Consider the following 25,617-nt stretch of genomic DNA (forward strand, 5'->3'; position numbering starts at 1 on the left):
CTGCAAGCACACGCTGAAGCCGGCTCATGTTCAGTTTCTTATTGACCAACACCCCCAAGACCTTCTCCATAGGGCTGTTCTCAGTCCATTCGGCCCCCAGTCTGTATTTGTGCTTGGAACTGCCCTGACCCAGGTGCAGGACCTTGCACTTGGCCTTGTTGAAATTCATGGGATTTGCACTTGCTCACCTCTCAGGCCTGTCCAGGTCCCTGTGAATGGCGATGTCACTGTGAAATCCTTGTGTAATGGGAGGCAAGCTAGGTTTGTCTATGTAATAAAGTTTTATTGGCATGAGTTATGTTGGTATGAAGTACCCAAAAAAATAATTCAAACCATAGCACTGACACTGTTACCCTGACAAAACCCATCGGTACAGGTGCGGCTGTGCCAACAGAAACAAGCTTCTCTTGGGTTTGATTATAACTTTTAAAGAAGGTTGTTAGTAGATAATGTATGAGTATATACTTACGTATGGGCTGGCAAACAGATCTTCTGTGCTGCTTTACACCAGGGGGCTCTGCTAACGTAGTATGTGTATGTGCACGAAGGGAGGCTTTGCGGTGTAGAGACTACACCAGTTCTGTGTAGCAGTCTCCCACCCTTGGGGAGCATCAGACCCCTGGGCTGTGGAGACTGGAGCACAGAGACCACAGCTCTTGCTGGCTTAATGCAGGGTTTAGGAGGTGGTTACTCACATTCTTCAATCCTTTTCTTTGTCCTGGCAGAGTCTGTCTTTTCAGGATTTTGTGTTCAGTAGTTTTTTGTTCATTCTTATTGAGATGTGGGGTTTAAGACAAAGTGTGTTCCTTTACCTCTTGTCATTGCATACAGTGTAACTTGGTCAAGATCAGCTTTGCCCCAACAGGTTAAGTAGAAGAGATGCTTGTCTAAAAGAACTCAACCACATATTGTAAAGTATATGATTTTTTTCCCTAGGCGCAAGCATGCCTTCAAGAATGAGAAATTCCTTTGGGTTTGTTGAATGATCTCTTTTCATTGTAAATTCATTTTCAACAATACCAATGAATATACTAGGTGACTTTGTCAGCTCTTTGAAGAAGATAGATGAGGTGCTAACCTTTATATATAATTTAAGACTCTGCATGATAAATCATACTGTTACCAGCTATTGTTTCTTTGTGAAGTTCAGTTAGACTTGCTCAGCTAGCTGTTGGTCTAAAGAAGAGACTTTCACTCAGTTTCTTAAGGAGGGGAAAGAGAACAGAAAGAAGTCAAGAGCAACCAATCCAGAACAGCTGGCATTTGTGTGAGTAGATGTGTTCCTGGTGAGGATGCTCTGCTCTCACTCACACTATGAGGTAACTCTGCCTCCTGCTCTCCATGTTTTTGATGCCCTCTCTAAACCTCCACAATCTACTACTTGGAGGATAGGGAGTTTGCCCACATGCTAGGAAAGTCCTTGGAATTTTTACTTCTCTTTCTATTCATTATCACTTGTAGTATCGAAAATAGCAGAACATTTTATTTATAGTATTAGAAAAGAGGCCTTGTCCATATAGGGTTATTCATTTGCTGTCATTATTTCACTTCTAGTATCTAATTCATTATGTTTCCAGTTAATGCTACAAGTATTCTTCTAGCCCTCCTTCAGCTTTTCCCTGCGCTAGTATGGATAAGAAAATCAAACACAGTATGTAATAAAATTTGTATTCGGACTCTATATAGGTAAAAAGAAGTTCTCACTTGAAACTTTAGTCTTGATTTTATATAAAATGTTCCCCTGGATGTGCACACATGCAATTTAAAGTAATTTATCTAAATTAAAATTGGCTACTTTATTTATTTTGCAATTGTGAATAGTGGGAATGTTCCTGTTCTCATGTTACCTGTCTTCAGCTTTTCAAAGTTTCTTGCTGAAGCTGCACTGAAAATCATTTATCACCTTCCTTTACCTTTACTCCATAGTGTACATATAGTTATTTTTAATGCCTGTGGAGCAAGTATTTCTATAATTTATGAAAGTTTTGAATATGGCTTATCTGAACTGTTATATTTAGAATTGACTTCCTGGCAGGGAAATTCTCACCTGTTGAAATTGAACCTCTAATGATTTCTATCCAGTTTGTGTTGCATGTTCATGACATTTATTTTTTTTTATTTGTTAACATTTCAGCAATATTGCTTGTTTTGTGGGGGAAGTCCTTCGTTTTCTCTGAGGGTAGTGGTTTAATTAGAACATTTGAGGGCTCTGTGTTTTTTCTCTTAACTTACAAGCTGTAGAGCTACTGTATTTAGCTGAAAATGCCTGTTTTGCTGAGGAATGCAGTCTGATAGTTTAGCTTGGTTTGTTGGCTATGAGTTTGTATCCTGATACCACTACTCATGGTCAGGATCTAAACTGAAGTATGTGCTGCCTTCAGCGATGATGCCAGTGCCACAGAGGAGGAGAGCAAGTATTTCCTTGTCAGATTAGATGAGGTGCAGTTACATTAAGTACTTTCAATTTTTGGTTTTAGCTTGGACATTCTTTTAAAAGCTAGAGAAGACTGAGGTGCTTAAGGAGCCATGAAAGACTGAATTAAGTATGAAAATCTGTGTTAGGAGTTGCTCTGAAAGAGGTTTGCTCAAGCTAGAAATGCTTGGTAGAGCTTTGTTTTAGATGCATTGCATAGTTTAACTATTTTACTGCTTGAATGCAAAGCTTTAATTAAACTTTGCAAATAAATTGTACCACAACTACCATGTCAGAGAGCAAGGAGCAGAAGGTTTCAGAGCCTGGCACATGGCAGGTTTTTGCTGTGCTGATTCATGTGTGTGCGAGAGGAGAGGAAATGAAGAATGCTGTCATCAGCTGAAACTACAGGGAAGTTTTCTTCAGTAGAAACCGATAAAACAGATTGTGATTTAACATACTCAGTGTTAGCCTAACAGATCAGAGACATTCTGTTTCATGTGGATCACTTACTGACTAGAAAAAAAAAAAACACGTTTCAAAGCAGTAGAAATGATCTGTGAATAATTATGGCCTAGGAAAAAAAAAAAACAGAGGGGAAAAAAATCTCCCAAACGATTCAATTTAGCTGATCCACAGTGAACCATTTTTGTTTCAGGGTAGGTTCACAAGATGGAGGAAAAAGCAGTGATAATGATAGTACTGTTACTTCTCCCGAGAAACTTCCCATGATTTCATATAGCCAAAACCCACAGGAACTCAAGGTCTGGAAGGGTGGGAGAGTACTCTGTTATGCCTCTGATCTTTGGTCTGTTTGAGCCTAATGCCCTACTTATGACTAATTGTTTGTAGTTGTTTTAATCACAGTATCAGAAATGTTTAGTATTAGTAGGCAAATGTACCATGTGTTCAAAATTTAGAGGATTATTTTTAAAAAGCAGACCATGCCAATTTTTGTGATTCATTAGGAAGCTTACCAATATCACTTTTTCATATAAGCCCATCTTAATTATAAGATCATTAAGATACTCATTTGGAAGTCGTTGTCTAAATTTTCTGAATTCAAAGCCCTTAGAAGACTAAAGACAAATGATTTTCAGTTGAGTGACAGAGACTTGTATTTTTTTTCATATCTTTTGAATATGAACAGGAGATTCTTTTTCTCTATAAATAAAACTGCTCAGGCATCTTTATAAATGGATGCATTTTACTCAGATTCTACTCTTAAACATCACAAAGTGAAGGGATACTAGGGTACAGTGTTTGTTTTTATCTGATCTGTGAATGCTTCATGGAAAAACATTTGGGAATAGGCAGGGGTGATAAGATTATGTGTAAGGATTTTTCACAAATTGATAAAGTACCACCCCCAGAGTTTTGGCTATTTTGCTTGACAGAAAACAAAGATGAACAATTATGGCTTGCTGTTTGTGACATCATTTATAAGCTAAATTTAATTTTCTACTGAACATCCGCTGGTAATGTCATGGTAATAACTTCCTATTGATTAATTAAATCTGTTCCTTCTCCTCCTTATTTGTAACTTGCGTGAAGTTGCCCGAATGTGAGTCCATTTTATTACCAACGGGCTGTGAATGGAAATACTGTACATATTTTAATTTTCTTCTTAGCTTTGCTCAGAAGTAACAATTTAAAATTGATTGCCTTTTTCAAATTTATTTTCTCAAGCTATAGCTCTGAAGTCTCTCAGAAGAGCAGTTTGGTTTTTTTTTTTATTATAAGGCATATTTACTACATTGCTGGCAACATAGAATTGTTGCTTATGAATTGGTAGTATTTAAAATACTTTAGAAAAGGGGCCAATTTGAAGGAAAGGGAACATCTAGTTCTTGAAATGCTGTGTAAAATAGGCTGTGGGGTAGAGTGAGTTTCCTTAAGAAGAACTTTCTTGTAAAAGGTTATGCTGAATGAAAGTGGTGGACATGAACTGATGGGTATCCAAAAGTAAAGGAAATCTAGTGACACTGGTGTCACTCCTTTATAACAAGGATTTGGCATTTGAGCGTTGCAATAGGTTTCAGCAGGTCTGGACTCTTCACTGATCTGGGGAAGACTGTAAATTTAAGTACTAGGGAAAGCAGGCACCTCAATGATATAGCAACATACTTGATGTCTGACAACATTTAAAAATCTCTAGAAACTTCCAGAAGATAAAGTAACAACCATTTTGGCACAACTTAGATTTCAAAATTTGAAACAGTCTCATTTCATTTCTCTCTTACTGATTTTGAAAGTTATTTGCTTATCTGTATTTGATCCTTTCAGATTTGACAAACATCAAGGCGTTTGCCTTATTTATATTATCACTTTCGTGTCATGTTGTCCCTGTAAGTCTTTGAGTATACAACAGAAGAATTTCAGTTTCCTGCTTAACCCACTAAATTACAAGATGACTTTTCCAGTACTCTGACTTGGCAATGTTGGTGGCAGTTTACTGAGCTACAAAGCATTTTTCACAGCCTATTTGTCTGATATATTGAGTTTTGGATCAATTTTACTGTAAGAAAAAAATGTTAGGTGAGATTTTTAGTAACTTAGTGTTTGCTCTGTTTACCTGAGTTGACAGCTTTCCTCCTTGAGCTGGAAGAATCTGTTTAGGTTGGCTTTAATAGCACAATTTGTAATCACTTTGTTGGAGCTTGAACTGAAATCTCAACTTTATTTTCACTGTGAAGTACAGCAGGCTTGTTTAAAAAGGAGCTGAGAAATACCAGCCTCGGAGTAGAATTGTTTTTAGAAGAACCTGTCAATGTCTAATAACCAGAGATTGTTTTCCTCTCTTGCTCGATTAATTTTTTTTAAATCCCAATACTTTAGATCACAGACAGCAACTTTTTAATTTGAGTGCCATTGAATGTTAAATCTATTGTTCATTATTTAAGTACTTGAGAATTAATAGATTATCCTTGGGACACTGAAAACGCCAAGCAGAATGCCTTTAAGCAAAATCAGTATCAGTTGAAGTTTACAGTTACATTCGTTTTGGCTGTGTTATTTAGTTACTTGTGTCATTCAAAGGGCAAGAAAATTAATGTATTTCTCAAAACATTAGTACAAGTATCTTTTCTGATATTAGACAAACTACATTATGTCTGTTTCCACTGAGCTTATTGATAATGGTGTCTAGGAAAACATGGGCTCCAGCCTGGATCTTTCTTGGACTTCTGGAACTCGCGTCCTTATTCCCCTTCAGAGCAAAGGGGTGTGAACTTCCAGAGCAGCGTTAACCTCAGGTGGGAAACTGGCAAATGGTTTCCTGAAGCTGTGAGGACCTTACTTACTTCTGAGACCCCTACCTCTTCATTAGGATTGATTAAAATCAGCAGAGTGCCAACATTTTCAGAGAACACATACAAGTGTCTACAAAGAATAATTACATAAGCTTTACAAGTTGTTCCTGCACCAACTGGCTTTTCATTGACACTTCCCTCATCAGCTGCCTGTGTTTCATAAAGTAGGTGATAAATGGGCAGGTTTACTGCTGCCATGCAGAATATATAACTCCTACCTGTCTTCCCTGCAACGTGTCCCATCTACCCTGCCTCCAATTTTCCTGAAGTTTGTCACAGCTTAATCAGTGAGGCTGCTACCTCACTGTCAGGTTTAGCTAATGCTGGTTGAGGTTTGGAAGCTTCTGGGCAAGCAGTCAAGATCTGCAGACAGAAGCAAGGTTTTATAATCTCACCATCTTTCTATAGAAATCTCATTAAGAAGTCTATTCTAATGGACTCTTCTGTCGTAATTAAATACAAGGATGTTCTTCATAGTATGATTGGGTATAAGGCAGGAATTCTTTAATGTGTTGCAAGACTCTTTAACATTTGAATGCCAAATTGAGCTTAATCTTTTCTGTGTTAATCAGCATTTGAGACTATATCCATCTTGTGATTTACTAAGTGTGCCCAAAAGCTTCCATTAATCCTATTTCACAAGGACCTCAGTTATAACTTGGTAAATCAGAAATAACACAGTGAATCTGAGCTCTTCTAGGATTGAACTAATGGTATCTCATATAATGAAATCTGCAAAGGGAAGATACAGACGGTCTGAAGATGCAGTAATCCTATATACTTCATGCTCATCTAAAAGTACCTAGGATGCATTGTGAGACAGAATATTCTGAGATACTTGGAACACTTTCCTTTGCAGACTTCTAACACTTTAAAGCAAGGAGCTAAAGCAATGTAAAATTAAATGGGTATTTCCTTTTCTGCCTACCTTGTCCCAATATCAAACCATTTGTATTCTATTTCATCTTGTGCTAACATAACAAGTGAGCCCTTCACAATGTACAATTCTTAGGAATAATTTCAAGTTGACATCACAAGATTTTTCATATTGAGAAGAAATTGAAATTCATGGTACTGGAAAGAAAGATGTAATTAAACCATCTAGTTAGGAGTGGGGAAGTTCTGGTTCAAATCCTTTCTCCTATTGAGTTTTTACTGATTTTATCCCCTTATGTATAAAATAAAACACCTCTTTATGGGAACAGGGCTTACCTGCTCCTGACTGAGCATCATACCCACTGAACTAAAGCTGCTTTCTGTTGACCAGTAGCAAAACTCCCAACAGATTGCTGGAGACAGTACCTTTTCTACCACAGTTTCACACCTTTAAAAGGCAACAGCCTGACTGACAAAGCATCACACTGTGAGCCATGAATTTAGATAGCTTTAGACTGAGAAGGCCAGTTCCCTGTAGTCCAATGCAAATGTTGTAACCTTTGGGATATTATGTAGAGCAGCCTCAGTTGTTTAATGTTTGAAATCTGTAGTTTGATGTCTAGCACACTTTTATTTTTTGACACAACCCAGTATGAGTACAAATCACTGATGGATTTCAGTAGTGGTTGCGTCAGCCCTTTATTACTTGACATGCTTAGTTCGTTTGCATAAATCGGTCAGCAAGCACAGAAAAGAGTGCTGAAAGGGAACTGGAGGTTTCTTCTAGTTCATTTAGCTGTTTCTTTCATCATAGTGAAATTAATGAAAGTGACATATCTTGGGAAGGATTTCATGTGGTTTTGTAGTGTTATAAGTTTAGTATAGTATAGAAGTATATGCATGGGTACCTTCCCCTATCCCTATCAGTCCCATACTCTGCACACCATGGGTTCTTGCTTGGAGGCTGACTCCTGTCTTTGAAGAAATGCACAATGGTGCGTTTAACCTAGAGAGGTTGGTGAGTCTTTCTTCTTTGCCCTCCTCTTCCTAAGATACAAAATCCTCTTACCCCACCACAATCTCTTCTGTCAGCTATTCTCATCCCTAAACCCATGGTCTTCTACTGCCTCTGTGTGTGTGGCATTTGTGGTTTGCTCTTGTGCTTTGCTTTTGAAATGGGAAGCCCTTTCAAGACAGATGGTGGACACCACTTGTCTCTTACTTAGTTGTCTCTCATTGACATAGATACCACAACCCCAGCACTTAGGGAAGAAAATATTTTGGAGAATCAGCAACAGTGAGTTCAGAGAACAGAGCTTGTTAATTGGTCAGGACTGTGCAGAATGGCACTGAAGACACAGGGATAGTATTGTGAATAATCCAGGACTACGAGTTCCTGATAATATCGATATAATTTAGAATTACTTATATTTAAAATCATTACATTATTGTAGTAGTAGTATTTCACCCACTATTCTATGATCCCACCTGATTCAAAGGCAGGGTCAACTACACATAAATCTTTCCTGACAGAAGCTCGTCAACGTGCCTAGGTAATCTTGTAAAGGTTTGTCACTAATTCTGCCTAGCACTTTACATTCTGCAAGGTTATTTTATAGACTTAGGAGATTTATTTTTTTTAATTGCCAACAATGATTTTAAGACTTTTTAAAATCTGTTCAGCTTTACAACAAAAATATATTCCAGGTACATCATAAAAATTGTGTATTTTAAATATGTCAGATAAGACTGAAACTTCCCCTTTGCATAGCTTAATGGATATTCTCATCACTTGTCATTAAGTTTCAGAGAAGCAGTTAAATTGTAACCATTTATAAGTTTCATAAATGTGGATATTGGAATTATAATTAGAGATAATAAAACTTGACTACCTCAGTTCATTTTAGTATAAAATTATCTAAAGGTATAAGAAGTTTTCAGATATATCTGAAAAAGTCATTAAGTCAGGCAAAGTTGTTATAAAGGACCTTCTAATGAATTAGTGATTATTTAACCTTTCGTGACTCAAAAGGTCCAGTAAGAACTTCAAGGCACAAACAGAACCCGAAGTGATTGGGAAGATTGTGCTCTCTCACTTACCCATGAGCAAAGTTTATACATCAAAGTTATTTCCCTCTTAACTTTGCATTGTGTGGGTCTTTTCTGTTGTTTTCTCCTCACTTTTTATGAAGGAATCAGTTTCTCAAAAAGTAATGTCACTGAGTAAACAACTAAAAACTACTTAATTCTTTTATGCTGAATGAGGAAGTTAATTCATACTAAACAAAGGTTTCATATTATGAAGCTGGATGGAACCCTCGTGATCTAGTCATATATGGATTTTTCATCCATATGACTGCTGTGAATGAATTCCTTTGTGAACTAAAGTTACCTTTTTGAAGAAAACGCCAGTCACCAGTAGTACTCATTGTAGCTTTAATTCAAGCTCTAGTAGTACAGCATGTAGTTCCTCAACCACATGTACCTGAAACATGTACCTAAAGACTGCTGAGATTTCTCTTGTTGCCTCGTCCACCACAGCTGAAATTCTCTCTTAGGTCCAAATGAAGTGCTAAGAATTAGATCTGGTACAAGACGCAAATCTGAAAACCCTTGTGTGTGTGCATCTATGTGTAAATAGATTATTTTTTTCTTTTTTTTTTAACTAAAAGCCAGACTTTCCTATCTTGTTGTATGATTCCAATTAAATGAAGACAAAGGAAACTAAATCTTCAAATGGTGTTTCTGTATTCAAGGATTATGTCATCAGTGAAGATGCGCAGAATCCCTCTGATTCAGTCTTGGCAACAAGTTCAAAAAGGAAGTCAGAGAATGAGAGTGAATCAGCTGTGCCTAATGTGGGCAAGCAAACAGGCATCTCCCCCTCTCTGGGTAACACTTTGGAGCACATTGTGGAGCAGCTGGATGTTTTAACTCTAGTAAGTATGCAATAACAGATAACACTTGCAGTGGGAAATGGTAATGCTGTCAATAGGCAAAAAATCCCATGAACCATGTTCCTAAACCAGAATATTAAAGGCTATGGGGTTATTTTGAATAGTTGTGTAGTCAGGTGACTGTTCTGTTTTTTTCCTTTCAGCAAATATTGATCACATTGTGTTTGCTACAGTAAGAGCTTCCTGCTACATAATCATAAATATTATTATTGTATTTCTAGCTCAGGAAGAAAAGACTCACTGTTTTTTAGTCGTGAGATCTAACATTGATTTGTCAGAAGCCAGTTCTTTAGCAGATTCCAGCTTGAACAGTCATGTGTTAGCAGGGCATGAACAAAACAAATTTGTAATGTACCATGAAATACTTTTTCAAACTTAGTGTTCAAGGTGTTGGATAGGAATCTAAGCAGTGGAATAATTCCTAGTGTCAATGAAACTGCCCAAATACTGGTCTCCAGCAATGACTCTGAGTCACTTGTTTGCAAATGCTCAATACTTCTTTTTTAGTAGTCCAGATTTAGCCAATCTGTGTTTTAAGATAATACTCTGTGGTCTGTCATATATTAACATTAAACCAAATGAAAAGGGAGTGACTATTGCAGAACTGTGTTGTTTTGCAATACAGAATAAGAAATACAGGGTAAGAAATAAGTTTTGGGAAGTACAAACTCAAGTCGTCAGTTGAAAATCATTTGTGTTGTAAATTGGATTAAAAAGAAACTGCCAGCCTGTGTCTAGAAACCTTTTCTGATGAGGGCAATCTCTTGGAGAATGCCTTTTAATAGTATATTTTTTTTTTCCTTACTTCCTGTTTTGGGGGCTACATTAGAAGTTTCTTTTAGGTTTTTGGAAGATATCATTTGGGGTCAACCCTGATGGCTGTTTTTCTGTTGAAATATGGATGCAACTTTCACTTAGTATTTCAGAGTAATTTATATAAGCACAGATATATTGCACGCTCTCCGAGAAAATATTTTGTGAGCACAATTTTAAACCTTTACACAATCTCCAGAGATACAAACCCATTATTTTTAAACAGAGTTGTAAAAGTGGAGTAGCTAAGGAAAAGCCATTTTAGGATATTTTTTCCTGTTGAGTTAGAATGATTCTTCTTATGTTACTGTGTTGCACGCTTGTAATAATGTGTGAGTAATACCAAACCCATTGAAATTCTTGCCCTCTTCATGCAGACTGTTTCAATCCTGGAACAACGTCTGACTTTGACCGAAGATAAATTGAAAGAATGTTTAGAAAATCAGCAAAAAATGTTACTTGAAGAAAGACAGGAAGCATGAAAGATGAAAACGAGCTGTACTGATTAATATGTTTCATATATTCACAAGGAAATAACAACTGTTACTTTGCTGGATTTTGCTCTAAGAAAAAATATATAAATCCTCCTTTTCTAACAAGTTAATGTAATAACTGACAGAAAAAAAAAGCACAACACATTTTAAACACTGGTTGCAAGCAGATAGTCTGTTTGTATATTTAATAAAGTGCAGCCTAGCCAAAACTTGTGTTTTCCAAAATCATTCCCATTGAGCATTGCAAGACTCTTATTTCAACTTAATAGGATCTTTGTGTACAACTAAGCAACAAACTACGTATTTTTAGATGAATAGCAATTATTATGGAAGTGCACTATGCTGTTTTTTTAGCTCAGGTAAGGATTGTCAAAATAATGCTCCTTGTGCTAAGGCAGCGTTACTCAAGCACCTAAATTAAATAAGACCTAATTAGCCCTAATTCCAAGAATGCCAGAGGTTTACTTTGTCCCTTACATACTCTCAAATATTTTACCAAAAGGTAGTGACAGTTACTCTCTATCTTCTAAATGTTTTAGTGACGATTGCAAGATGTGGTGTAAAAACTTTGAGTTACAACTATGAAAATGAAATCAAACTTTGAAACTATAACTGCATTTGTGAATTCAGCTGCAAGACTGATGGAGTCAAACACCTCCACTTATCTCACCCCATCAAAATTCATGTTTCATATTTACAAAAATAAAAAACAGCTTCATACTTCTGAATAATGTATTTGAACCAAACACAAAATGATGCAAAATCTATATCATAAATACAAAAGACTCTCATCTCTAAAGGACTTTAACAGGTGCTCAAATCATTAATCAGGAAAGACTTTCCAATGTATGATGATTTTGGTTTTATTTTTAATAAAAATGCAATTTTTAGAAAGACAATTGTAGGTCTTCTTTTTTAATAGAAAACATCTATGCTTCTTTATGTCTACCTATTATTATTTAAATGACAACTGCAGAAAACCACAAAAATCCACAGTCGAAACTAGGTAGTCATCCATTGCTGCAACTTCACATTTAGTATGTTGAAAAATAGGACACTTGAAATGGGGGGAGCACTTTAATCCAATTCTGCAACTGACCGTATATAGATAAAGCCCATTTCCCAGGCTGAACCTCATTAACATCAATAGAGTTCAGCTTAAGTCCAGAAGCAAACTGTGCAAATACTACAGTGGTTCGAGCCAAAGTAATGAGCAATCCATTTTTCTTTTATAGCTTTTCATTTTCTGTCACAGTAATCACCTTCAGGTAGCCAGACATCATCTCCCTTGGTAAATTCTGGGTTTTACGAGTGAGTACTACATAGTTGCAGCTCAGTCTGAAGTAGACCTATTTGTCACAGTGAAGAAGTCTCCTCTTACAAAAATTTTAGATGCAACTCTTTAGATGCAACCTTCTAGCCACAGATTTTTATTTCTATATAATCCAGTGTAAACAGCCTGACCTTTGATTATGCAATTGTTTATAATGGTATATAAGGCATAGTTATGTAAATACTGTCTTTTAGGTCAGATGTACTTTGCTTTATGTATTTGCAAATTCTGGTCTTTGCCTTTTCTTGGCTCTATTAGATGGCATAAAACCATGTACCTTTTGAAATCTTCTTCCTTGTTTCTTGCTTTCTCCGAGTGAACACACATATATATATATATATATATATATATGCTTTAAACCTGTACAGAGGTTTTTTGTTGTTGTCATTCTTAAGCTTTTCAGGATTATTTATCAACAAGATTTGGAAATTTCCTTCTGGGTTGTTTTTTTTTATTAAAATCTCTGCTGAAATTTTCCTTTCTGCCTTAGCTCCTACCACTAATCCTTCCTTTTCAGCACCTATTATCTGGAGCATTTACTACTTAATCCAGTTTATTCCTCTGCTGTTTGCAAATCTGGTGAACTAACATAACATTTCCAAATCAAGATATGTTCTTCTCATTCTATCAGGTGATTTCTTTATATTGAAATTCCACATGCATGACTCTTGGGGTGTGTGTAAAAATGGTTGTTTCAGATCAAGACGGAGGCATTTTCCTCAAGCTAAATGTCTTTTAGCTAAATTTTTGTCTTAAAGCCAATTATTTTTCCAATTCTAAAACTTAAATTTTTGGCTCTCCTAAACCACAACCAGCTTACATTATATTTCTTTTAAAGGAACAATGATGTGGGCTAGTTATCTAATTCTCTTGATTCATATAATCACTATAATATAATCATATAAGCTTCCTTTAAAAGCTCCTGAAGAGACTGGTTAAACTCAGAAGCATTTACTCTAGGCTTTGTGCTCTGGCAGATAACTGGTGACTTGACTGATTTGAATTATGTTATAGAGCTGGAGGAAAATAACCACTGTTAGCCTTAGTTGTGCTTCTGCAGCATGTGGAAACGTAACTGTACAGGTCTTTAAATGACTATGAAAAGTGTATCTGTATTGCGGGCTGCAGTGAGGTATTGAAAACCCATATGTGTTCTAAACAAGCTGAACCAGGTAATTGATGCAGTGCAGCTTTCCTCAAGCCGTTATCCCTCTGATAGTAAATGTAAATAGGCCACGCTGATAAAGAAAGAGTGCTTTCAGTGCCCAGGCCAGCTACTGCAAAGCTGGCTCAATTACTTATTAAAAGTAGTAACACCAATGTCTGAATGATGTGCAGTAGATCCTCCTGGGGTTTGGGTGGGGAGAGAAGGTGGCATCTGGAATAACCTCTCCTGCTGGCATCACTGGCATATCGTTTCTGGAGGAGCCCAACTACAGATTTTGGAGGTGTCAAAGTGTTATGCAGTACTTCAGCCACTTGTTGTACATTCTCCTGCAAGTATTTCAAACCAGAAATGCTCTTCCAAAGGAAAGAAATTATGCCAGTTACTACTGTGCCTTGAATTTTATTTGTAATTCCCATTAAAGTTTTGTGGAATTTTAATGGCATTTTTATCTTGGCCATTACCTAAAGCATGATATTGAGGTAATAAGGGTATTTTTCTCAGTTTTTCATTTTGGATGTCAATATGCACTTGCTTTAGGAGCACTCTTAGAGATTCCTAATTATCACCATGGGGGCAGACACTGAATGGCTACACCTTGCAGTGTTGAACTGTAAGGCATTTCACTTCTTTTCTTTTGATCAGAACTCTGAGATTTTCAAATACCATGGCAAAAGCTGACTGAGACATCAGTTTATGCCAATAACCCATTGTGCTTTATGGACCAACCTGACAACTCAAACTGTATTCTGAGATTTTTTCTATTTCTGGGGAGTTGTTTCATTCATTTTATTATTTTTATTTTTTTAACACACCACTACGTTCTCCACATTCTCTATTACTTTTTACTACTGCTGATACATTCTTTATAAAATTATGGGTTTGGAAAACTAGTTCCTGGGGAGGAATGCATCTGAACATCTCCCTTGTCTCTGAGGGATTATTTCCTGCTTTTACATATGTAAGATTATAATTTATTGCTTCATTATCTTTGTGGCAAGAAACTTAAACTGTACTTTAAAATTTTGATTCAACTAATCTGGCTGGAGAAATTGTAGCCCCAAAGGTTCTCCTCATGGCCTGAACAGATGGGTGTGGCATGAGGGATTTAAGAAATACAACTTCCCACCTTTACTTGTGTTTATTTAAATGAATAAATCTGCTGTACTATTTTTAGGATAAGCAGGGTGTTTTGTTTTTTTCTTCTTCCTTAAAGTCATATTACAGTGTTGCTGAATTATTTTCACTGCCATATCACAGCACAAAACCACTCTTGAGTCTTCACTGAGTGACAGTAGCTGGGATGTGAATGTTTTTCCAGGGATGTAGCTTTATATAACCTGTTTACCTTGTAAGACTTGTAAAAATCATAAACTCTGTGCTCCTTGCCCCAAACAATTAATGAATATGTATGTTCACGTTAGATCCAGGAACAGTATGTTCTTGTCAGAGTGCCCCCTCAGGGACTTTTGCATGCTTCGGATGCATAATACAATTGAAGCCGTTTCTTTGTGAGAAAATAGGTTAATGACTTGCCAAAAGGCAGAGATGTTAATTGGAAAAAGTGCATACAAGTCCTTTTCTTTACAATGTATATGGGTTGCATTTGTTATGACTTGCATCCAAGAACAGGTGCAATTTCAGTTGACTCAGCTAACAGGATGTGCTGAGTACACTCTTCACCAATTTCACCGAAAATTTTACACCCAAGAGAAAAAATACAGTTTCTAACCCAGTCAGTGACCAATAAACTGCATTTATTACCTGTTACAGAACATATTTATAACTCAGGGCTGTACTTAACATTTTCATAATAAGAAAATACGTTGAGTATTTGTTGGTATTGAAGAATTTTACTAGTACCTTATACAAGACAAAATGTGTCATCCCAAAATATTTCTTTTGGGAGAGAGTCAGCAGTTCTAGACAAGGTACCACCAGTGTATTTGTAAATGCAACCCAGAGCAGGAAAATTGCTTATTTTCACTAACGTGTTTCCTGCCGCAAAGCTACGCAATCAAATTCAGGTCTTCACCTTGCATCTCTTAATTTTCCCTGTCATCAGAAGTAAAAACTAATAAAAAAGTGAAAAAAAAAACCAAACCCACATCTTGGTGTATCAGGGTCAGAAGAGCTGTTTGATGGTTTAATAGTTTGATTCTAAAGATCTTTTGAGAGTTTCTAGGCTACTTATGAGTCCACTGGAGCATACCAGTGGGAGATTTCAGTTTGGATCCCTATGTCTAACCTAACCTCATCTTTCGAAAGTCCCTCTCTCTCACATGAAAAGGGCTGAGTGTATAATTCAGCTGTCTGGGAAGCAGCAGTTGTCTACACCAGTGTAGGAACATCTAGTTCAGGAACCCTCTGGGAGTTCTGACATTAATGGGGGTACTGAGTTGGCTGGCGACTGGGGTTACATGATTTTCCCACGTGTATAGCAGGGACCTGAGCTTCAGAGGGCTCTGTGCACTTGCAGAGGCAGGATGAGAAGGAATTCTGAGGGTCTCAATGCCACCTGAATAGAGGATTCTGCAACTCAGAGTAGCAGTTAAAGTTCCTTTATGCCTTGTGTCCTTACAGACCTGGCACAGAGGGACCCAACTGCTCTTCAAAGCCGCCAAAGAGGAAGCAATTGTCAGAAGAGAAGAAGAAAAATCAGCCATTAGCTATCATCTTTTTCATCCTTTTGTGCTTTGTATTGTAATGAAATAGTACGTCTGTCTCAAGATTTTTTTCCTCCTCCTAATCCCCAGAGGAAATCCCTGCTCCTTTTACAGAGATAAAACCTTAGGACAAAGTGAAAGTAGCAAGAACTGTAAGTCTGTGCTGGAGGCTGCTTGCTCACTGGAGCCTTGCCTGGCCACAGTGGTTGATGTCAAAGGCTTACAGTGCTTATTCCAACACCTGTATTGAACATCAGTTCTCTCATAAGATTCAGAATGAATTTTATAAGATTCATGAGCAAAGCATGCTTGCAGCAGTTTGCTGTTTACAGGGACTTTATGAACATGTGTCATAGAGACAGTAGTCTGGGAAGGACAAAGCAGCAAAATCCTTTCTCTGATTTCCTCTAAGGAAGATGTAGGTGAGCCAAGTGCAATGGATTGTGCTGCTTCATGCTACTTTCATCTTGCACATCTCATAAAGAAACATCTAAGATGTGTTGCATTTGGGTGACGAAAAGGACAGGATGCTCCCAGCAACAGTTCTTCCTCATGAGAGCACTTGCTGAACATTTTTAAATCATTCTTTTTATTAATATTTTCACCCTGTGATATGTGCTGGGAGCACAAGACCCAGAATGTTTGCTAAAAAGAGCAATTTGAAAGAGAAAGATGATATGGTTGGTGATGGTTTCTGACTATGTCCAAGTTGTGCACTGATTACTGGGGGTATTCTGTTAAAATTAAGTGATGCTACACCTAAAACTCAATTTTGTGAGGAAAAGCAAGGCTTAGCTCTTAATCTGTAAGACCTGAAAACTTTTCTATTCCATAAAACCAGCTTTCCCTTCTCAGAAAATTTCATAAATGTAATAAAATGCCATTAACTTTTCAGTTAAGCAGTGAGTGTAATCAGGCAAAGTGTAGTAGATTATAATATTTGATTGTATGTAACTGTGCTGAGTGGTTTCGGTCTGCACTGATGTTTCTCTACAGCTTCATTGCTGAAACACTGTCAGCTTTTGTGCAGCTTCTGCAATCTATTCAGTATAGACTTAGCCTATAAATAGCTGCATTATTGAAAGACTGTGAGAGGTTCATTAGAGCAGTTGTGACAGCCTCACTCGAGCCAGGGCTGATACAGTACCACTCCAAGTTACCAAAGAGCTTCAGCATGAAGCATGAAGCTGAGCTTTTGGCCGTGCAGCAGAGTTGATGCCCCTCCAGTTGTCCCCTCAATCGCCCCGGCTGCGGACTCTCACAGAGTACATGGCACTTCTTTCTGGCTCCTGGGACTCCTTTCCAAATGAAAGCACAGCATAGGGGAGCCTGTGTTCATGCCAACCTTATCCCAGCACAGAGCCAGGATGCCGCCAGGGCGTATGCCGGGGGCTGGGGCCGCAGGACATCCTGCCCAATGCACCTACCCAGCAGTGCAGACGCAGCCAGGGAGATTAGTCATCTTAAAATCACACGCAGGCATAAGTACTTTGCTGACTCAATAGGAAGTCGCTGGCTGAAACCAGTGGGACTTCTCACGTGACTGAAGTTACATTCTGAAAAATGTCTTAATTTTGTGCACTGTATTCCCATGACTGGAGGGCAAAGAAAGAAAATCTGAACAGCAGCTGTTGGTTGTTTCCCTTTAAAGGTACATGGAAAACAAATATAGTTATTGTAACTTGAGTTTCTAGCTAGTTTAAATGGGCACTTTGCTATTTCACAGATACCTGAATTAAAACCTCCCACTTCTGGCTCTGGCAGTCAGGTAAATGAAGAGTACTCAGGACTAGTCCCCAGTTTGTATGCAGGCCACATCCTACAGCCTTTTGGGTACTCTGTGGAAGGGATGGTAGAATTAGAGATGTTTCCAGTATCATTCAAAACCATAAAAAAGGAAATATCCTTCTTACAAAGAAAGAAGCTCTCTTCAGCTATCCCAAGCTGTGTCTCTGTGTTTTCCACATTTTTCTTTCTCTAAACGCTCAAGTTAGTAATTTCAAACGAGAGAGTTATGCCCTTGTTACATAATCTGAGTACTGGGAGGAAATTATCTCTATTTTTCTGTCTAATGGATTTGGAAGGAAAAGGGAGGAACAACAGTCTGTAATATCTGCAAAATGCTATTCGGAATGAAAACAAAAATGATGGGTACAATAAAATTGCCCTGTCCCCATCCAGCATCTCACCATTACTTTTACATTTGTGTACACTGCAGGGTAACAAAGCTGAGCCTTCAGCACTCCATCGTAAAGAACCAGACTGAATGCTTGAGGTCTCCTTTTCAAGATGTCACTTAGGAAGCAGTGTGTGATGTAGCCCATTAACGTTAGCTGTGACACACCCAGTTTCTTTTATTATTATTATTATTATTATTAAGGGATGGTTATGCCATAAGAAGCACTGGCTGGGAGATTTCCAACAGCACAGGTTTTTGTCAGAGAATGCCGATTTGTCATGAGCAAAATGTTTCGCAGAAGCGTCTCTGTTTGGATGAACTTCCGATGAAACACAGGCAGGTTTCCATCACAAGCCTGCCTGATTTCCTGCCAGCCTGCCTGGCAGCTCTCCAGGCTCCATGGCTCCGGGACGGCTCTGGACTGAACCTGGGATTCTTCCTGACTTTTTTTTTTGATTTTTTTTTTTTTTTTCCTTAATTACAGGGAAAAGGTCTTGGGAGAAACACACATTGGCTACTTCTGCTTGTTCAGATTTGGCTATTTTGATAATAAGGACGTCACACAGCCCAGTCCCTTGGTTTGTGAGATGGGAGACCCAGATCAGCCTTTCCTCCCTCCCAGAGAAGCTGCTCAGGTTAAACTGCCCTGCAATTGAAATACTTTTCATACCACATAAAGCTTCATTCTGGGTGTTTTCAGCAGCCCTCCTGGTGCCAATACTGTCTGCTCCTTTCTACTTTCTAAAACACCTAATTGCACTGCAGTTTCTCTGTACTAGCCGTGCCCTTCAGCACTGGCTCCTTCACCCACTTCTCCCAGGCCAGTTTCTGGTACAGAGGCTGCATCAACCCCTTTAGTGTCTTCTAGGTATTTGTGGCTGCTGGAATTGTGGATTTGCAGTAGTTTATTGGGACCTTAGGCACAGCCTCGGTGGGCAGCTGCTTGTGCTTTGACTGCTGCTCCCTGCTTTATCGGCTCCATCTGCCCTTGGAGCCAGAGATACTTCTCTGTACTTCAGTCTGATTCACCTGGGGGTGCTGGTTATTTAATTTTTCTTCTTTAATGTGGGGTTATCTGAGGGCAGGACCTTGTGCAGGCATCTGCCCAGGATCCTGGGGGCTCAGTAGGTGAAGCAAGCTGGGGAAGACAGATAGATAACTTCTCTTTCACCTCAGGGCTTATGCTGTAGGCAGTCGACTTTATCTGCCTTTGTACTCCAGATTCTCAACCTCAAACAACCCCCTATGCGGGTTTTTTTCCCTTTGGCCCATCAGTTGCATCAGTATGTTAATTGTGTCTGTGTACTGGGTTAACTTGGCTTTGAAAAGAATCTGGCTGAGAAGAAGCATTTGGCCAATATCAAGATCTGGTAATTTAAACTCTGACTTGATCTTGGTGTTACCAAACAACAGAATCCAGCCGCATGCATCACTTTAATATTCTCTTTAAGCATTAGAGTATCTCATTTTTTCCTCTCAGTTATGATGACATTTTCCCAAAACCCATTACATCTGAAAGTGGGTTGTCCAAGAGGCTAACGCAGCCCACAGGATCAGACTATTGCTGTCACAGCAAGGCCAGAAGCTAAAGAAAGAATGGCAAAAGAAAGGTGTGTGCCCCAGTGTAATTTTCTTGGTGATGTTATAAGCCCTGACAGACCCTGAAACCTCCAAAGAGAAGAGGCTTGAAGTGGAAGAGGCAATGCCAGCAGAAGCTGAATGCAGGCAGAGAGGTAGATAGAGGACAAACATGAACTCTGTTCTGCTTAAGTACAGCCTCTGATAATTAGGCCAAACAGTCTTCCCAATTGTACCCACAGTCTCTGCCTCCTTCAGCACTAATCCTTTATCCAGCCTATATTGTCTGTCCTACTGTAGCCCATCAGTTCTTTGCTTATCTCTTCCTGTGTTTTCACCCTCTCTTCTCTCCCATCCTTTTCCTCTGAAAAAATATTTTGTAGGCTACAATTAGTTCGCTTGGCTGAAGTCTTGTTGGGCATAGCAGGAAGTTTTCTGGATCACTCATGGGTGGAGTTTCCCAAAATCATCAATTTGTTATTAATGTATAAACAATGGGCCTGCCAAACCCTGAATAGCATGAGGCAACCTCAAAATGTGGTACCTCCTCACAGATTTCTCTCATGGGTTACCTAACACAGCACAGACACCAAGACCTCCCCAGTCACACAGCAAAAATGAGCATGGGCATAACCTCAGCACATGCTGGGCGGAATCTGCCTCATGTTCACTTGTTTCTTTTGCTTGGCCTGAAGCACTGGTACTGATACTGTCTGGTAGATGCCTGTTCAAGTAGCCATGAGGAGCCATGATGGATACACAGAAGTGCAGGTGCATTTTCAGTTGCTCATTTCTGCCAGCTGTCACGGGATAAGGAGCTGTGTAACAACAACATTGTTTGCAGCAGCTATGGGATCAAGTTTGAATCAGTACATTGTCTGCAAGAGGATTTTAAGTAAATAATACAGTTGATCAGCACTAATATGGCTTGATATACAGAATCACCTCACTCATTTGGGAGCCCTTGCTCCTGGTTAGGAAGGCGGTGGGCAAGAGTTCCTACAATTATTTCAACCACAGAGTAGGAGTGCCACAAACAGCCCTCATTTCCTGCATTTCTTTTTCAAAGAGGCCATTCCCACAAATTTCATATCTGAATGGAATTGTCCATGCTAGGTATCCTTCCAGGATCTGAAGAAACAGATAAAATGTGACCTCCTCCCCGCTGCCCTTTGGATGTTTGCTGGAGACCTTCTGGCACCAGAAAGCATACAGACAGCTGATGGGAGCAAACCAGTGTAGGAGACATTTCTTCTGAAAACATAGGCGGGCCACTCAGTGAAAGCTATAACAGAGAATGACCCAGGCCAGAAGAAATGTGGATGCAGCGGGATCAAGACTAGCTCAGCATGGGCACTGAGGCTGGGGTGAGAGAAGAGAACCACTGAGTGGATGGGGATGGTATAAGACAACAAGGAGTTTGAAGCAAGACTGAAGAGATTTGTAATGCTGGGAAAAGTCAAGCTTGGGACAGCAGGAAGAAATTACCCTTGTCCATTAGGCCCTGTTTCCTACTAGTTTGCGGAACAGCCTCTTGCTCAATTAAATGACTGTTGAGCCACTTGCTCGGCATCTTCCCCAACTGTGCACTTTCCCTATGGCACAAGTGGTAACACCCTGCTAGTGCAGTTGGTTGCTTCACCTGCTCCAGAGGCAAACATCAATGTGGTTAACTTGTAAAACACCAAGGAAATGCACAGAGAAAACTATCTGGAGGTCTGAGTTAAAATCATTTTACTAAGGCAGCTCTTGAGAATTGAATTTTATCTCTGCATCTGTATCATCAGCCTGGCAGCTGTACTCTGTGTAGGAAGCAGTGGGATGGAGATCTGAAAAAGGCTGGCAAGGAGGGGGTGTAAAACCCAAAACCTGGAGACTGTGAAGTTATAAGCAAATGGTTTGAATTCTTGGTTGAGATGTGAGAGATGCTACAGGGGAGAAAGCAACAGAATTAGAAGCAAGAGACAGTGAAAAGCAGTGCTATGGTTATAGATCCAGTCAATAGCTTTTGTGTCAATAGGAAGATGAAGAGGTGAGGGAAGAGCCTTTAGAGGGAAGGAATTAGTTCTGCATTAAAACTGTGAGAAGCAGAAATGTGAAAAGCTGCAGATGAGGTTGCATGCTATCCTGCCTGGGAAAAGGGTTCTGCTGTCTATCTAACCATGGGTTTATGAACCATAGCTCATGTTTATTTGTTGCTCTTCCTATTCGATTTTATGATGGTGAGTGCATCCTTTTGCATTTTTTAAATCAATGTGATGCTTGCAGATTGATTTGCCACACTAACATCCTCTCTTGATCCATTCAGCCTCTAATGAACAGCTCATGCTGACTTCCTCTCATGTGTTCATGACCCCGCTGACTCCAAGGCATTTTCCAGCCTCCTGAATACCCTGCGGCACTTTTCCCTTGCTCCCTTCTTGCTGGTGGCACTGAGCAGGTATCACTTTGGCTGATGTGCCTGCTGCTCTGCCTGTTGAAAGCAGGAAGTCCCACTCTCCAGCTAGATGCTTCCCCACATGTATCCATCAAGCACTGGAGGCTCTGTGCCATGGAAAGGCAGCGAGCTAGGCACAGCATCATCAGGGAGCCCAAAACGTTTGATCTCCGACAAAGCCCAGCACTGCCACTGAGAACACTTTACTTCAAGCTGTGTCTGCTGCTTCCCCAGTTTGTCTTCACCTGAAATCCCTGGCTGTATGGCGAGGGGAGACCGGGTTTGCTTTGCAGGGTACAGCAAGGGTTTGGAGCAGCAGCCTCAGGTAGGTGCAGGGGCAGAAATAAAGGAAACCTGCTCAGTGAACTAGAAATTCCCACACTCTGTTGTCAAACATGCTTGTTCACTGGTGTGGAAAAGGGAAGCTGAGGAGAAAAGAAATGAATTAGAAAGCATTTTAATTGGGATTACAGGCATATGGTGTGCTGCCATTTGTTTTCCCCTTCCTGCTCTGCAGTGGGGCTCTACCTTCACACATTTGCCTTTATTTGTCATGTCAAAAGGGGAGACAGCAAGCGTCTTTTTCCTCCCTCCTCTCTGGGGCCATGCTAGCAGCACTCCTTTCACCCCGAGCTTTGCCAAAGGGACAGTTGTGATTCTCAGCAAAGGTGTGGCCAGGTTGCAACAGCAGATTAAGCAGCTCCAATTTATTTTTATCCAACTTTACAGCTGTTGTTGGAGGGCCTTTGCTATTTCCCAGCAGCAGAAAGGGATGGATTCAAGGGGAGAGAGGGGACGTGATGTCCGCAGTACCACAGACACATAATTCACCAGCAGATGGATTGTTAGGTTTTATTGTTATGATAGTATATTTAGTGTTTTGTAAAAAGCTACTTAGGGAGCTGTTTCCCTTGTTGTACAGCAGTTTGTTAGCTGTAAGATTCAGACATAAGCCTTTAATTATGCCTAGCGTCTCCGCAAATGCAATTTCAGTTCTCTCCCCTGCCTCACGCAGCATCTTGGGATGCTCTGCATTTGAATGTGAGCAAGCTATTGTTTAACATGGCTTTAAATCATTACAGAAATGTTGTGTAGCATCCACTGGGAAAGCCTGCTCCCATCTGCCCTCTTCATTTCTCACAGTTGCTTTGGGAACCAGGGCCAGTAATCACAGAAATTCTGTTTAAAGGTCAAGTGCAGAGTAGCGTTATCTTCACACAGTGTGCAAGCTAATAACAGGTGAAGGTGTTGCTCAGAAACATTTAAAGAGGAATGTAAAGCTTAAGTACCTTTCACAGCCTTCACATAAGCGGCTTTCCATTCATTTCCCAAAACTGTATATGACACAGTATAGGCCTTGCATGGGACTTAGAAGTTAATGCCCACTTAAAATAAAATGTCTCTGCATGGTTAAGCCAAACTGAACCTCTCCTGCCTCCCCTGACATAAACCCTCTCGGTAGCCTTCAGTCAGCTCAGTGCCGTGGCATCCCAGCCTGACCTTAACTCTGAGCCTGCAGCTCCTGAATAAAAGTACAGCTTCTATTTTTCTTCTGAGAAATATGTATTTTTTAATATGGCTTAGACTTGCAGGAGTATAAAAGTATATAAAAGTTGCCTAATGTTATGCAGTATATCCTACATTTGATGCTCCTTTTGTCCCAGAGTTTCTGTTTCAAATAATGATGAAAAAAGTTGTATTAAATTTACATCAAAGGAAAGTTGGAGAAGCAGAAACATGAATAACAAACACATGCATAATGTGATTCTGAACAAAGAAACCTGTGCCGTCAGTGCAGGGATAGGCCACGTGGGAACACATGTATGTCATTGCAGCATATTGCTAACACATGTGGGGGTCACACAGATACGTCTGGGGGCAGCTGAGATCCCTGTTTGAAGGTAAATTTGATAGAATCTGGTTCGTAGGTACTGTGGCAATGACTGCATTTTACATCTTTATAGAGTGGTTACCACAGTCCTTTATGTGTTATCGTGTAGAGGTTTCCATAAACAGGGTGTGCCAAAGGGAAGGTATAAATACATAAATAGTCAGTGTAAAGATTCACTGGGATGAAAAATTACAGATGACAATGATGTTCTGAAAGTAGTTCATACACCTCTTTAAAATGAAGGAAAACAACAACAAAATCATGAAATTGTAAGGAATCTTGCCCACCCAGACCTCAGAGCTCCAAAGCAGGTTTTTAGCAGCTTGCTAAATTACCAGCTTCTCCAGTGGAACACAGAGCACAGCCAAGGGGCCATGGCTTTGCATAGAAGTGAGGATGCATTTGCCCAGAGCAAGTGTAAGGCTCTGGATTCAGGATCTTAGTTCAGAGTTCTTCAGCAGGAGCTGAGGACATGCAAGTCTTTTGCAAAGGTAATTCAGACTGTTCTGGAAGTGATTTAGCATTCTATACTCGTTACGCAGAAACAGGCATTCTTGACATTTGTTCGCAATACTCCTGGTTTGGTTTCACCAGGTATTTGTAATCTTGAGCAGACAGTGTCTATTATTCTGAATGCATTCCTGCTTTCCTTATTAGCAGCTCTGGCCGCTGTTCTGCTGTCCTTCATGTCACCCTGGAACTGAGGCAGCACTCCACTGACTGGCTGGTCTTTATCACCAGATTTTCCAAATGCTCAGCACCCGTAACACTGCAGCGGATTTTCAGGAGCAGGCAGCCATCAGCTATGGTAATTATAGTGAGGGCCAAATTCTCAACAGCGCTTAGCATTTTGCCCCAAATCTGGTCCCAGGCGTGGATACACAGTGCTTTCCTGCAGAAATCACAGCCCCAAGTTCGGGAGTCACCTAATTCTGTGCCCCACAGAGGAGTCCCAGCTGGGAAGTGTGTGGTCAGGATGAAGGTGGGAGGTAGGTGCCTTTCACACACGGTAATGCTGGTTTGTGACGCATGGGGTGCCACAGGACAGAAAAAATGAGAATCCAACTATTACAAAATGATAGTTATGAACAGGAGGAATCCGTAAATACAATATGCATTTTATGTTAATAAAATCATGTGACTGGCCCAATGCATATAGGGTTTGATGTGAAATAGCCACTTAAGTTTTGGCACATTATAGCTAAACATACTGGAGCAGGTCTTTAAACCTCGGGCCCCTAAATTGCTCTTAATGAATCTCCAAAAAGTACCTAACGAAACCAAGATTTAGATGCTAAGATCTTAAATTTCCATCTATATTACTACTGAAAGATGCTTAGAGCTGCACAAATTCAAAACAGTTGGGAAAAAAAAAATCACTGAAACAGAATTATAATCAACCTTAAAATAGTAGTTTTCAAGACAGTAATGAATAAAGGCAGTTGTAAAAGTAGGTTTTTTGAACTTCTGCCTCACCAAAGGCAAAGCCAAGGGTAAAATAATG

The 25,617-nt window shown here is 39.5% G+C and overlaps 1 protein-coding gene across 3 annotated transcripts in view; it reads left to right on the forward strand.

The window, feature by feature from the left end:
- The window catches only part of POC1B (POC1 centriolar protein B), a 62,197-nt gene extending 36,805 nt beyond the window's left edge, over positions 1–25,392 (forward strand). Inside the window, exons 11-12 of one of the 3 annotated variants that reach the window (XR_008974145.1) lie at positions 1,578–1,651; positions 9,357–9,483. Coding sequence is in view for 2 of the 3 variants with exons in the window: in XM_057423792.1 (XP_057279775.1) it covers positions 9,357–9,539; positions 10,748–10,852 (288 nt within the window). In the remaining variant the exon portion in view is untranslated. Of the gene's footprint in view, positions 1–1,577; positions 1,652–9,356; positions 9,540–10,747; positions 10,991–24,773 lie in introns of those variants that run through there. The other 2 variants (XM_057423802.1, XM_057423792.1) reach the window with 2 other exon arrangements.
- Positions 25,393–25,617: the final 225 nt, after the last annotated feature.

This window comes from Pezoporus wallicus, unplaced genomic scaffold (genome assembly GCF_028554395.1).
Source record: "Pezoporus wallicus isolate ANWC-B61680 ecotype Strahan unplaced genomic scaffold, APGP_CSIRO_Pwel_v1 contig_7722, whole genome shotgun sequence".
Lineage (NCBI taxonomy): Eukaryota > Metazoa > Chordata > Aves > Psittaciformes > Psittacidae > Pezoporus > Pezoporus wallicus.